Source organism: Arvicanthis niloticus, chromosome 9 (assembly GCF_011762505.2).
Source record: "Arvicanthis niloticus isolate mArvNil1 chromosome 9, mArvNil1.pat.X, whole genome shotgun sequence".
Taxonomy (NCBI): domain Eukaryota; kingdom Metazoa; phylum Chordata; class Mammalia; order Rodentia; family Muridae; genus Arvicanthis; species Arvicanthis niloticus.
The window spans coordinates 42,808,775-42,823,421 of NC_047666.1; the positions used below are offsets into that span (position 1 = coordinate 42,808,775).

Genomic DNA, 14,647 nt, shown 5'->3' on the forward strand with positions numbered 1-14,647 from the left:
TGAAATACATACTCCTAACATTGTGTGGACTAGGGGCCTCACTTGGATTTCTGATATACTGGTGATCTCATCAGAAGTGAATGAAGCACTCCACATGAGGACATCTCATGTATGCTGTCTCATTCCCAACATCATTTTGTGTAAGATTATTTATGTACATATATGTCTTCAAGTACTTAAGAAAACCCATGGCATATACTACATATTCAAAAATCATTTCTGATATATAAATTAATTCAAGAAAATGAAAAGCAGACTGCACATGGCGTCCTGTATTTTACACTCCTTTCTTCTGATAATAGAAAGCTAGTTATTTATTTTCTTTCATAAAATGATACAGTCACATTAGCACTAGCTATGAAAAACTATGTTCACATTTGGAAATGAAATCAAAGTATAGTATGAATGACGTGTCCTAATTTTTCATTATATTTTAAAATTACTAATAAAAGAATAAATTAAACATTTCAATCTATACTTTCCAAACTTAGATGTATTATGAATCATTTTCTAGAACATTAGGTATCCTTAAGGATCTGAGACCAGAAGAAATTTACTGAAGAGCTAAGTATATTTATGGCTGCCTGATATCTACTATAAGTTTGTCAGTCTGAATTTTCAATAAAGTACCAGAGGAAGGAAGCTGTCTTTTTAGAAGGAAACCTATCTAATACTTTGATCAATGAATTAAATAGATATATAATTATCAAAAATGTCAAGGTATGGTGAAACAATAGAATACAAAGTCAGACTACCAGTTAACTTGAGGGTAAATTCACGAAATTGTCTCAAATAAGGCTTCGAGTTCTCAAAAGGCACAGGAGTTACACATCATGACATTTAAAAACATTGGTAAAGAAACTTAGAGATACATGCTTCCTTGAATGAGAGAAGGCTTTTTTAAAAGAAGCACACCAAAATATATACATAAAAGAATGAGAAGTCATGCTTTTAGAACGACCTGGTACCATAGAGTTTTTACAACCTTTATTGGATAGGGCATTGACTCTTCTTTTTTCTTTTCCAGCAAATTCCATCAAGCAAAGGAAACCCAAACTTTTGCTGCCTCCTGCTCAAATCGGAAGTTCATCCAAACGGACTGTACTCGTAGGAGATACCCTGTTGCTCGAGTGTTTTGCGGAGGGCCTGTGAGTACCCTGGCCTCTGCCCAACCCTTATTCCATCTAGTGTGTTAAAAACTGAGAAGTCAAGACTTTGCTGCGTGCATGCTCTTAAGTTACTTTTTTTTTTTTTTAAGATTATAAACATCATTTGTGTTCTCTGGAGAAACACATTTCTGCTTCCTTATACAGAATTAAGGTTGCAATTGAAATTGACTTATAGGTTCTTGTCTTCATTGTGGCATCGGGAGTGCAGGGACCAATGCAAACCTTAGTGAAGCAGATGGGCTACTGCTGTCCTTAGAGCATGCTCATTAGTAGCCACTCATCTACTGTAAGCTGTGCTTTTCTTCTCAGTTTTAGAGTGCTAATTCCACTGTTAAACTACTATAGGAGGTTATGGCCTACACCCCAAGGAAGATCTAACCAACTCTCCTCAATAAACCATCTAAAAGAGTCTAACTTAAAACAGAAAAACACTATTCAAGATGCTCATATTGAGCAGAGGGATAAAACGATTTGGAGGCCACTTTCAGGTCCGACTTTTGATTGTGGAGTGTGGTTAAAGTTTAAATGGACATCCAAGGATATGCACAGTGAAGAAATCCCAGCAAGGTGTGGTCCCACATACCTTCTTTGCCTCATCAATCATTGCCTGGACTTCAGTCTCATCTAGTAAAGTGGTATGATGAGGTGTTAGACCTGTGTGAAATCTCTTTCCAGGGAACACAAATTTCCCCTCTGGCTGCCCTCTTTCCCTTCTCTCAGCATAAGATTCCTGAAAAAACAAACAAACAAAAAAACAAAAAACAACAACAACAAAAAAAAACAAACAAAAACAAAAAAAGCTCACAGTTCGTTGGGCTCCATTATTTCAGTGGTCTGATAGCCTTAATAGAATCTGTTAGTTTATGCTACCCTCCTTTTAATTTCCAAAGGTCTCTATTGTGTGGAACCACCAGCTCCCAAATAAAAACGTGGAGACTTATATTTATTATGAATGCCTAGACTTTTACAGCTAAGCTTATTATCAACTAGCTCGTAACTTGTTGACCTATTTATTCTAAGTTTTTTTTTTTTTTTTTTTTTACATGTTTGTTAGTTAACTTTCCTTATCCCCTGCCTGCTTCTTCTTTCATCTCCCTGGCAAATCCCCCTGCCCCCCAACTCCCCATCTCACTTTTCTCAGGGTTCCTGTCTCCTCTCATAAGTCCCACCTTCTACTTTCTGCCTTTGTGATTGGCTATCATATTTTTATTTTACCAATCAGAAAGGGAGAGAAGGGGTGTTTATAAAACACCAAGACAGGTGATGCCTAACAGTAAAAAAGTTCGGCTTGTAATCAAAATCTCTGTTGGTTCAGAAATTAGCATTCATATAAAATGGAAACAATCTTTACACAGTAAATAAAAACCTCACACCAACACTCTATTTTTTTTTATAAAATAAAATACATTTTTTGTGCAAAAGAATGTCCAGATGATGAGATTTAGGGGAAACACACATCAAAAGCTGGTCCACTGACACCTTCTCACATCTAGTAGAGTCCAGTTTCAGTTGATATTTTGTCATCTTTAAAAATACTTGCCTTCTCTGAATGACTTGTACATTCATATAACTGTGGCCATGGTCATAGGAGTTCACTGTTTCTACAAGTCTTTCTGCGGACATGACACTCTCCCATCAGTAATGCTGTAGAAAAGGGCATTCCATCTTCCAGTTGATGCATTTCAGATGCTAATATTTTATAAGGGAGTCTTTTTAATGAGATAGAATTTGAAATGGATTAAGTGGTAATTAAAAGTAAAAATAAAAAATAAAATCCACCTCTGTTCATAATTCAGTGAAAAGTTTGAATGACTTGTTTTAAATTAGATTGTGAAGAAAAGGAAGGATTTTAATTACTGTTACAACTTCCAGACTTTGACTGTTTCTCATTTCAGCCAGCTAGCTTATCAGCCTTAAATCACCAATGTTCAATGATAAATTATTTCAATGTGTTGTTACATGGCCTTTATGGAGAAAGTTTGGTCTCTGTGTGCTTTTTTTTTTTTAAGATTTATTTTGATTTCATGTACATGAGTATTTTGACTGTGGATATGCGTGTGCACGTCCCAGTGTGGTGTTCACAGAGGCAAGAAGAGGCAATAGGACTTTAGAGTCTTGGGAGCCACTATGTCGATGCTGAGAATTAACCAAGGTCATCTGCCAGAAGAGCAAGTGCTCTGACCTGATGAGCCTTCTCTCGAGCCCTGGTCTGTCTTTTTATCTGAAAAGGTCAAAGCCTTGCCATCTGCTGCAACTCATGGCTAACCAACCACCTGATGTCAGCATGGATTTGTAGTAGTGGGCATTAAATTCTTTCAGACTTTGTCACTGTCCAGCTTAACTCTTCGAGTCAGTCAAACCTTTTAGAGACTTTCCCCATCATTTCCTGCCAACACTGTCATTTACTTCTGAAGGTGACTGTCCTCCACTGACAAAGATATCCACTTGTCTTGTAGAGACAAAACTGTTGGGGAAGGCATACTAAAAAAAGCAAATGGATATCTGCACAGAGTTGTTCTTCGCAACACTAAGATTCCTGATTCTCTGTTAGAAGAAGAGATTCCTCCCCCCCCACCCCCCACACACACCACATAATTGGTTTGAGTTGGGCTATTCATTCTCTCTGGTCTTCCTTTGAATCTTCATTGTTGCCTCTCCAACAATATTATTATTGGAAAGATTTTTGAAAGGACTTCACATTTATCTCAAGGACATTTAAAATCACACAACTTCTAGAGTAATAAAAAAAATCACTAATCGTAGTGGTAGTATTCTGTCACATACATCATTAACTCAGTTCCTTCCTGACATTCCCTGGCTGCAAGTATTCCCACATTCAGGTTAGGCAAATGAAGCCCACAGAGCTTACTCGAAAGCACAAGTGCTTTCCCAAGCTGAAGGGAACCTGAAGCCCATTCATCTCTATCTGCCCCCAAACCTTAAACACCTCTAAGTGTAATTCACATCAACATTATATTAACCAAATGAACCCTTTCAGTTCAAACAGGGAAAACAGTAAGGAGTTTGCTTATATCTGCTCTGAGGTGGTTACGTTAATCATACATCTAAGTGAATAATGATAATAGAAACATCTGGGCTGTTAGCTAAGAATGCTTTCTGTGCAAGCCTGAGGACTTCAGTTTGAATTTTCAGCACTCACCTAAAATGTCAGACAGGATGCAAACCTGTAACCCTAGCAGTGGATCGGGATGTGTGGGGTGAAGAGATGAGTAGCAAGTGAGGAAGCAGAACACAAGACACAGATGTCCTCCTCTGATTTGTACACATATACAAACACTGGCACACATAACACACACACACACACACACACACACACACAGAGAGAGAGAGAGAGAGAGAGAGAGAGAGAGAGAGAGAGAGAGAGGCTTATGTTGATACTATTAGTTAAGTCAGGGAAGCTTCCAGAGACATACTCATTTTTGGAAAGCTTAGTGCTTATAGATTCCCTGGAAATGAGGAAGAGTTAAGTGATATTTTGACTCTCATTAGACAAGAAATGTATTCACATCCCTGCCATCTTATCGACAGTGAGAACGTGCTGTTTTAATAATTCACATGCACTCTGTGAGAAATGAAAGCAGACTCATTATGAATTTATGGATATATGCTGTCTATGCATCCTACCTTTTTCACCAAGAATCAGAAGAAAAGTTATCCACATAAGAACTGAAACAGATATTTGAAGTTATGAAAACAAAGATCATGAAAGAACTCATTTTCTCATCAACCCATGATTGTTAAGTGCTCTGTAAAAATAAAGCAAAGAAGCAAACAAAACAGAACTGTCCTCAATATAAGAGATACTAACCTAGCTGAGTAAACCATCCCTACTTGTGATGTTGTGTTAATCTGATTGAAATCATTTACTTTGTTTATAAGAAGTGAAGAGTGTTAGACAAATGATTTCTTTCAAGAACAGAAGTAAAAAAAGAAATTCAGGAAACTGGGATGCTTGCATTGCTGAAGCACAGATTCATGAAAATCTGTGTGGGAGGAACTGAGGCCCAGGGCAGCCTGTCACTTGGCAAATCGCCATTTTGACAGATGGTCTAAAAGACAAGCAGGTAGGAGATTTGGATTCCAACTACTGCATGGTGTCATGCTCTTTAAAGTTCAACAGCTAATCAATATGCTCTCGTACTTGTTTGTCTGTCTTCAGTGACCATTTCTGAAGGATGTCTGCCATGTGCGCTGGGCTTGGCCAAAAAGCAGGTTCTTGTTACAAATCTTTGAGGTTAATCCCTTTGGCCTTGAGAAAAAATAGCAAATGTTTGTAAAAAGAACTTTATATTTACCTCCAATATAATTGTTTCCCAATAACTGAGTTATTTTGTTCATTTTCAGTGTGAGCGAGTAATTTGAAATAATGGAAACAAACAATTTGGGACACTAATTTAATTATTGAGGCTGGGCCGATAAAATAGTTCAGTGATTAAGATCACTTGTAGATGACCTGATTTGATTCCTAGCATGCACATGATGGTTCATTGCTATCTGAAACTTTAGTTCTAGGGGATCCAAGGCCTTCTTCTGGCCCCATGGTCATCAGACATGTATGGGGTGCATATACATACATGCAGACAAAATATTGATAATCACAAAATAATAATAAATTTAGAAAAATATTATTGACTTGGTGCCCAATGGAAAGTTTGACCACAAGCATAAGTCTAAACAGCTAAGAAGGATGGACTCTTATGAAATGTAGAATCAAATAGAATTAAGAAAACAATGTAAATTTGAATCTGATAAGTCTTATTTACTTAGCTTCTTGGAGTATCAGATTTGATAGTGAAAAATGATAACAGTAGTCTATGTCACCCTTAAAGCATTCTCCAAGTAGTGACTAAAAACCAGAAATATGGTAAATACTGGAACTGTGTGCTTCCCAATCTTGTAGGAGGAGAAAAATCAAGTTGTCCGCCACTTATAGTTGTTTATCAGCAACACTATGAAGTCACAGTAGTCATAGGATGTCACTTTTCCACCCCCAATTTTATGAGAAGGAATATTTCCTCACACATTGGCCCTATATTCTGTTTTCCCTCATTTTAAGGCATGTGACAAGGTTATCCTTGTCTTTTGTTTTGCTTTTGTTTGTTTTGATCTTGTGAACCTATATCTCCCTAATGCTCTGGAGTTAGGAAGATTCCAGGTTCTTGTCTCCTTGCCTCTCTTCCCCTCAGAGCAGGAAAGCAAGGTCTGTGCTGGGCAATCCAAGCTGCCCTAGAATGAAAGAGCTGCTCCTCCATCCAGCCCACGCACTTGGCTCCACTCCTCAGCCACTTTAGCCAAAATTGGCTTCATTAGGATTCAAGGGGAAATTGTTGCCTGCCACTGCTGGCTACTGTGCCATGTTGTTGAAAGTCAAACAGGGAAAGGAGCTGTTGATCTCTGACCACGGGGAAATTTTCACGCTTGACAAATACCTTGTAATATTATTTCTCTGGATGTCAGTTATCCATTTTGTATACAGCTTCATGGATTCAGCCCTCATGTGGACTTAGCCTACTTCATGAAAAGGACAAGCTTCCTTGGGAGTAGACCATTGAAAGAGCTTATGATGAAACATACTTGTTTAAACTTGATGCTTAAGCATGTGTGTCCACTGGTAAGGCTGACAAAACTTTGTGCATATATAAACTCAGCATGATAATAGGTGTGCCATGAGAGATTACTTATAATTGATATTTATTTACTGTGCATTCATTATATTCTATTTCTTGCAGACCAACTCCACAGATCGAGTGGAGCAAACTGGGTAGTGAATTACCTGAGGGAAGAGCAACAGTTGAACCTCATAAAAAGACACTGAAGATAGAAAACATCTCCTACCACGACAGAGGAAATTATCGATGCACAGCCAATAATTTGTTGGGGACAGATAGTCATGATTTTCAGATCATAGTAGAAGGTATGTATGCCTCTTATTAGGATTTAATTTTCTACTTCCAAGAGAAAAATAAGTGCGTACCATCACAGACCTTTGCCTCAACAATGCGCATGTCAAAGCTGATCATTAGTTTGGAGATTTAGTTGTAGTGTGGGCACTGAGTAACACTATACTTAGTCAATCAGTCTCATAATTTATCTCCCCAAACCATATGGAAGGCATAAATGCCAAGAAGAGAGCTCACGTAAGGGACTTAGCATACACCACTTCCATGGCCAGCTTAAACGGTCATTAAACCTAGCCTCCTGTAAGGTTTTATTGCACGAAATAATTTTATTATAATGCACACATGATGCTCATAAATAAGGTCACGTTCATGAAATCAAACATTATTACAAGGATCCTGGAAGGGGGTTGGGAGTGCTTGCTAATCTTATCACTGAGCTTCTGCAGAGTCAGATGAATTGTCTTACATAATTCCTCATTCTAGCCTTTTTTGTTCTGTACCCAAGTATTCAATATATCACTGAGAGTGAAATACGAAGAGACCATATAGTACAAACACTAATATTCTTTTTATCAAATAGTACCAAAACATATTACTTTCATCTTCTGCCCATAAAAAAACTGAACTCTTTTGATCAACTGAGATTTTCTGCCATTTTTTTTCTAATTAAAAAATGTGGTGATGATGACATTATGCTCATGAGTAGTAGCACAGTTATCGGATATCCAGGCCGTGGCTACAGTGCTGGAGTTGAGGTTGCTTGATCTTGCTGTAAATTTGATTGACACAGACTCCTTTCTGAGGATCTAGTCACAACTAGGCTTTCTCTCGGGGTTTGAAGTGACTGTGTCAATAAGATAAATGAAATAGTCACTATCTTGGACCTTTGTACTTATGCTGTGGTGGCTTACCTATGAAGGAGGATCATCTCTCCCAGGCTGCCAGTTCATGAATTAGAGCTGTATGGTCTCCATTAATATTCTGACAAATATTTAAAGGTTCTCTTTCAAAACTTCAGTTTGTTCAAGAAGCCTCTCCGTGGTGGCTTTTTGTTTTAATTAGTGGAAAAGAAAAGAGCCCCAGACACAAAGTTTGCTCACAAGTAAATTTTCCAATAATTGACTGCATCAAGTCTCTGGACTAACACAATTTCTCAACCCTTTCTATACTAGTCTCTTAGTTAAGGAGAGAATAAGAAAATTTAAAAGGAAGAATTTGTTTTGTTTGGATCAACACAAAGCAAACCTTTAAAGAAGAGAACATAGTGTTAGACATTAACATCAAGATCTATCAATAATCATAGATTCCTCTGACAATGTTATTCAAACAGACATTTAGAGAAGAAGTTCGAAAGATGCGTCTATAATTTTAGACATTATTTGACACTTGTCTATAATTTGGCTACATTTTTTGATGGAGATATTTTCCCTAGCCCCTGGTTCCTCTCAAGTACACACACACACACACACACACACACACACACACACACTCGAACCAGACATACATAATTATTAGCCGCTTCTACTCTGAGTTGCTGACTGTTAGAAAATCCTTCCAGATGGCTGCTGTGTTGCTACGGTAGCTGAATATTTTAACAATCTGGCCTCGGTTTTCCTGACTATTAAGACCAAAGCTTTCAAAAAGAATTGCAAGTGTTGCAGAAAATATTATACCAGTAAAATTAATTATGCAACTTAAATGTTGATGGTAAGATTCCAAAGGGATATAGGTTTCCTGAACAAATTATCTGCATGATTTGTAAAATAGTTATTCGTGGGTCTGAGATGTAAATATTATTTTTATGAAGAATATTGAATCATTCCACTTTTGTGAGAAAACAGTAAACATACATTCAGAAGCATGTTTCAGCTTCTCCTCACACGTGCATGGGGAGAGTTGTGCATCATCAAGACGTGTTTTTCCCCCTAAAGGTTGAAAGCAGTAGTTATAAACATCACTAATTATCAGGAGATGGGAGGTTGTCTTTATTACATTTTCTTTGTCTCCTTGTATTTTCCTCTTCATTTTCATTATTTTATTTAGAAGCCCAAATTAAATCAGGACTGTCATGTGGCAGAAGAACGGTTCTCTCATGTATTCTGATCTAGTCCATTGTGAAAATATCATATGTGCACAAGCATAGTTTGTACCCTATCCTGTCTGTCATTTTTCTTCTCTATTCTGAAACTCAAGTTCCATCAACTTATATGTTAAGTTAAAATAGCCTAAACATGCAATCGGATTGCAACTCAAATACTATATTTTTTATGAAAATAACAGGTGATATCATCATTAGATGCTACTGTAATTTCTGGCAACCTTCTCTATGGATTATTATATATACAGTAACAACTAAGGATCAGTGAAATGGCCCAGTGGCAAAAAGGGCTTTTAGCAACCTGAATTATATCTTTAGAATCTACATTAAAATAAAAGGAGAGAACTGATTCTCTAAAATTGTCTGCCACAGGTGCATCATGGTATGGACAGACTCAAATAATGATAATGATGGTAATAATAATAATAATAATAATAATAATAATAATAATAATACATAAGAATGTCACATAAAAGATAATTCCAGACATCAGTCTATCAGTAATACTTAAAGTAATAAGTAAATGATGAAAAAAAATGCCCCACCATCAATTTTTATGTTGCCCACTTTGGAATCATTTTAGGCTGTTCAATTTCAGAAATATAATATGAATCATTTTTGCACACCTATGCAATTTTTAATATTACCCTGAGTACCCTGCAGTATCTAAATGCCACATGCTGAAACTCAATCCCATCCCTCATAGTATGAATACCTTATTTTGGATTAATAAACTCATTCCCAAGAAGTTGGTAGAATGCTAACCTAATGTGCACAAGGTCCTTGGTTCAATCCCCAGCACCAGATAAAGTGGGCCTGATAGTGCATTCTTGAATTCTGAGCACTTGAAAGGTGGAGGCAGGAGGATCAACACTTCATGATCATCTTAAGCTATGTAGGAAGCGGAAGCCTGCCCAATGTACATGAGATGTTGTTCCATAAAAATCAAGAATATAAATATTAAGTAGACCTCTGTGATAAAAAAATTACTAAAAATGTTCACTGTGTTACATCTCTCATAGGTACCAAATTTGCTGTTTTGTTTGGTTTTTAGTCTCATAGTAAACATTTTTAGCTTACTTATAATGTTGTCAGGATTCATGCTTTGACACATCCACTTTAGACATTATACATTTAACTTATCTTATTTTTTTTCTTATTGTGACTAACTGGGTGAAGTTTTAGTGGAAGCATCTATTGTCAGCTACCACATGTCTCAGGCATGTGGATGGAGAAATGAGTGGGGCCCCATGGTTTCTTCCCCTGCGTTTTCAGGTTTACTCATCTTTCTTTATCTTTGGTCTCTTCTCTAACCCCTTGACTAGAAATTACCCATCACATAGTTGCGTGATGTGAGCTTTGGGAAACTTCTGCTAATACTCTGGCCCTGCATCTCAGCCACCCTGAGTCTCACATCAAGCTCATGTTCTTGGGCTCATGACAAGGTCTTTGTGAACCAAGTAGCAGCCAAATAAATTATATGTTCATTAAATCAGTGTTGTGGGAGACTGAATGACCAGACAGGGAGCATTATTTCCCATCCAAGATGTCTTAGGTTTTATTTTTTCTTATGTCTATTCCACTGAAGTCTATAGGCATTTACTAAGTTCTACTTAAAAGCCCCACCCTATACATCTATTTGGAGACATTTGGAGCCAGGAAGAAACAAGACAGCAAGCTTCAACCCTACCTCTCTAGAGATCACCATTCTAAGGACTCTGTGCTGACTTCAAGATTGAGCTACTAAAGAGTTAATTAGTGAAGTCAAGAGTGAGAGTCTCACCCTGAACTGCATTTAGCCAAGTTTTAAATCTCCTTCAAGTTTCATGACAATGTCTACATCTGTTCAGAACCGGAAGTTTAAGGGGGAGAAAGGACAGAAACATCTCCATGAATGTGGAAGTGCTTTTAAAACTTATGAAGAAGGGTCACGCTAATGTATAGGAATAACTGCTACCAACTACCAAATGTTTGAAACTTCCTATGTCAGTTGATAGATACGGGGGAGGGGAGGAGGAAATGCAGAGACTCAACTGAACTGCTGAACTGACCTTGATTCCTAGTTATCATTACTGTGCACAAGATGCCAGTTCATGAGGACTTCTTCCAGAGCTTGGCATGTCTCTATTGTTTCCCCAGAGGCTTTTTTCTGAGATCCATGGAGTGGCAAGAACAGGGAATGAGGATTCTTTCTCTGATGACCCTGAAAAAGATTAGATGAATGCTCTAAAGCACAGTATTATTTCCATAAGGTCAAAGGCTAGATGAAGCAATACCTCACCCCTTCATTTGTTTCTCACAATAATCTCTTTTTAATATATGTGGGCAACGATATATTAATAGCAAAGGTTAATGAAATTTGCAGACTGAAGATAGGGATTGGAAAATTGATTTTTATAATACAGGGGGAATGAAATAATATTTTCATTACAGGATCTTTAGTTCTACATGCTTGGAAAGGAACAGTCTTAGTTTCTACACTAATCATTATGGTTCACATAGTCATGGGGCTTTCCCCCTGTAACTTGCACATGTTGAATTTTGTTGTGGTGGCTGCATTAAAAAAAAACTGATAAAAAAATTTTAAAGAGAAGAGCATAGAGAGATGTCTCAGTGGTTAGGAGCACGTGATGCTCTTCCGGAGGACCTATGTTCGGTTCCCAACACACATGTTGAACAGGTAACCAACAATATACCTATGCCTGACACATAAACTAAATAAATCTTTAAAAATACGATGTCACGTAGGCAGTCTTCCTCTTTAAAATGTAATTCAGTTTCCAATTTAGACCATTGTACTTTATGCTAAGGGACTCAATATTTTTAGAACAATCTATTATAAACACAGACGTTTAACATGAAAATTAACAATTGACCCCGCACCCTGTTGGGAAATTCTAAAGGTATGTATCTTGCACACACATAGACTTGCCAGAATTACTTGTCTGTATGTTTTCTCTTACCTTTTAATAAATTTATTTTTCCCATGTAATCCCCTTTCTTTCTTTTTTTTTTTTTTTACTAAAACCATCTAAAAGATATTTTCGTTTTATACAGGTACACATTTTTTAAAAGTTTCCTTTTTAAATCAACACGGAAATCCATAGTTTTTGGGGAGGGGGAAATGAGCAAGCTAAAGTTGGTGGGAATTACTACTTTAAAATTTTATTAAGCCATTTCTGGGATTAGTTATCAACTATGCGCATGGGTCTGGAGAAATGGCTCAGTAGTTGAAGAAAGAGCACTGGCTGCTATTTTCAAGGGCCTTGGTTTAGTTCACAGCATCTACATGGTAGCTCACAACTCTCTGTAACCCCAAACAAGAGATCTGATGCCTTCTTCTGTTCTCTATCCAAGAAAGTGGTATATAGCTATACATCCTGGAAACCAACAACAACAATAATAATATTCATGCTCACTTCTGGTCCTATAGTCACTGTTGTCATAGTGCTACTCTGATGGTGACCGGATGTGACAGTAAGGTTTCCAATGAAAACACTTGTCTTGCTCTGTTCTGAGATTCGATTTTAGAGCTACACTTTTGAAGTTTTATGCATCAAAAGATGAAGATCATTTGTTCCTGGTTTTTCTGCTTTGTTTCCAAAGATAAAAGTCAAATGTTCTCAGGTTCCCTTTCTGCCCCTTTGCAAGCAGAATATCTCTTGCAAATGATGTTTTCAAAGTTGATAAGTTATGTAAATTGCTATACATACGATATGTAAATGCTAGAGTCAATAATCAAGAAACAGGGTTTTACAAATTTTACCGTTATTTAAAAAGCTCTCTCAATCTATTTCCTGTACATCCACATTCTCAGCTACTTCGCTGCAGCTTGAGTAGAAACAGTAGCCAGCCCTAAATGAGTTACCATCTGCTGAGCCCTCCCTCATGTTTCAATAAGAGAAATGTATATAGCTAAGGCAGCTGTATATTTTTAGTATGCTGATTTATATACAAGTTCAGAGTGTAATGTAACACACACACATGCACACGCGCGCGCGCGCGCGCGCGCACACACACACACACACACACACACACACACACACACACACAAATTCACCCATGTTGCTTTGTAGCACCTAACCACAGGAGCTGCTATGGAATTCTTTGTAGTGTCTGCCCTCTGCTGGTGTATGGTAGAAATGCAGGCCTGTTACACTGGTTGGATCTTTTGCTGTGCAGATGCGTTCTGGAAATGTCTTTGTTTTGTCTTCAGAGCCTCCAAGCTGGAAAAAGAAACCTCAGAGTGCCGTGTACAGCACGGGAAGCAATGGCATCTTGTTGTGTGAAGCAGAAGGAGACCCTCAACCCACAATCAAATGGAGAGTTAATGGCTTACCAATTGAAAGTGAGTTAAAAACAACCTAACAAAAGACCTGAGAGTGGCATGGTAGGGAGTTCAGCTATTGAATGTGAAAGCATACAATCAGACAGTTTGGTGATCTATGAAGTAGATGGGCTGGGCTGCGTTAACGTAATACATTGGCAGAAAATTATTACATGCTTCCTTATGGGCAATTTGATTGAAGACAACCAACACAGTGGAAGAGACATGAATAGTATATATATATATTATTATTTAATTTAATTTATTATTATTAATTTATATATATATATAAATTAGCGCATATACATATATATGTATATATATGCGCTAATTTAATTATATATATGTATATATGTGTATATGTATATGATGTATATGTATTATGTTACATGTACTTATTTGTGTAATAAAGTAAGTGACCTAATGACTAAATTAGGACTAGGATTAGTACAAACTAACCATTGCTCCCACCCTTGAAAAGGAATGATAGAGTCACCCAATAGATGAAAGCATAAGTTAGAAGTTGATATTTCTTGCACCCGTCTAACATTCTTGCTCCTTGTCTCCGCCTCTGCCCCGAATATTTGTTGGTCACACTTTACCTCATTGTTGTGGCCAGGACACGTGTGATGCCCAGAACTATACATTACACAATAGCTCTCGGGCTGCTGTTGAAAACACGAGAAAATCCCCTTGAGTCTTATCCACGTTGGTTGGCCATGGGAAAAAAAATGGACCAGGCCAGTTTGCTCACTGCACCAGTCCCCAAACCCCATAGCTTTTCATTTGTACCCAGAGCTGAGGCTATTCTGAAGATATTTGTTCAGGCAGGAGGATAGAACCTGTGTAATGTTATGCTCTGCTTAAGTAGCTCCATAAAGAAAAAAAACTATTAAGTACAGGTGTGGGGTACCTATTGACTTCTTTGTTCTGGTTCCCCATATTAGCCATGTCTCCTTGTGGTTCACAAACCGAAGTCATCCCTGGGCTGCAACTCTTCCCAGTTGTGTGGCCTCGAGCTGGTCACTGGAACATCTTAACTTCAGTTTTCCAAGCTGCAGGATGGAAGCAGTGATAGTTGGTAGTGTTTGAAGGAGATTAATTAGTCTGTTACCTAAGGTCATAATTTATC

The 14,647-nt window shown here is 37.5% G+C and overlaps 1 protein-coding gene across 12 annotated transcripts in view; it reads left to right on the forward strand.

Moving 5' to 3' along the window:
* Chl1 (cell adhesion molecule L1 like) overlaps window positions 1-14,647 on the forward strand; it is a 195,654-nt gene that overhangs the window by 139,684 nt on the left and 41,323 nt on the right. For all 12 annotated transcript variants that reach the window (XM_034511674.2, XM_034511675.2, XM_034511672.2 and 9 more), the window contains 3 exons: window positions 1,028-1,148; window positions 6,920-7,104; window positions 13,405-13,536. In XM_034511674.2, coding sequence (XP_034367565.1) covers window positions 1,028-1,148; window positions 6,920-7,104; window positions 13,405-13,536 — 438 coding nt within the window. The remainder of the gene's footprint in view (window positions 1-1,027; window positions 1,149-6,919; window positions 7,105-13,404; window positions 13,537-14,647) is intronic.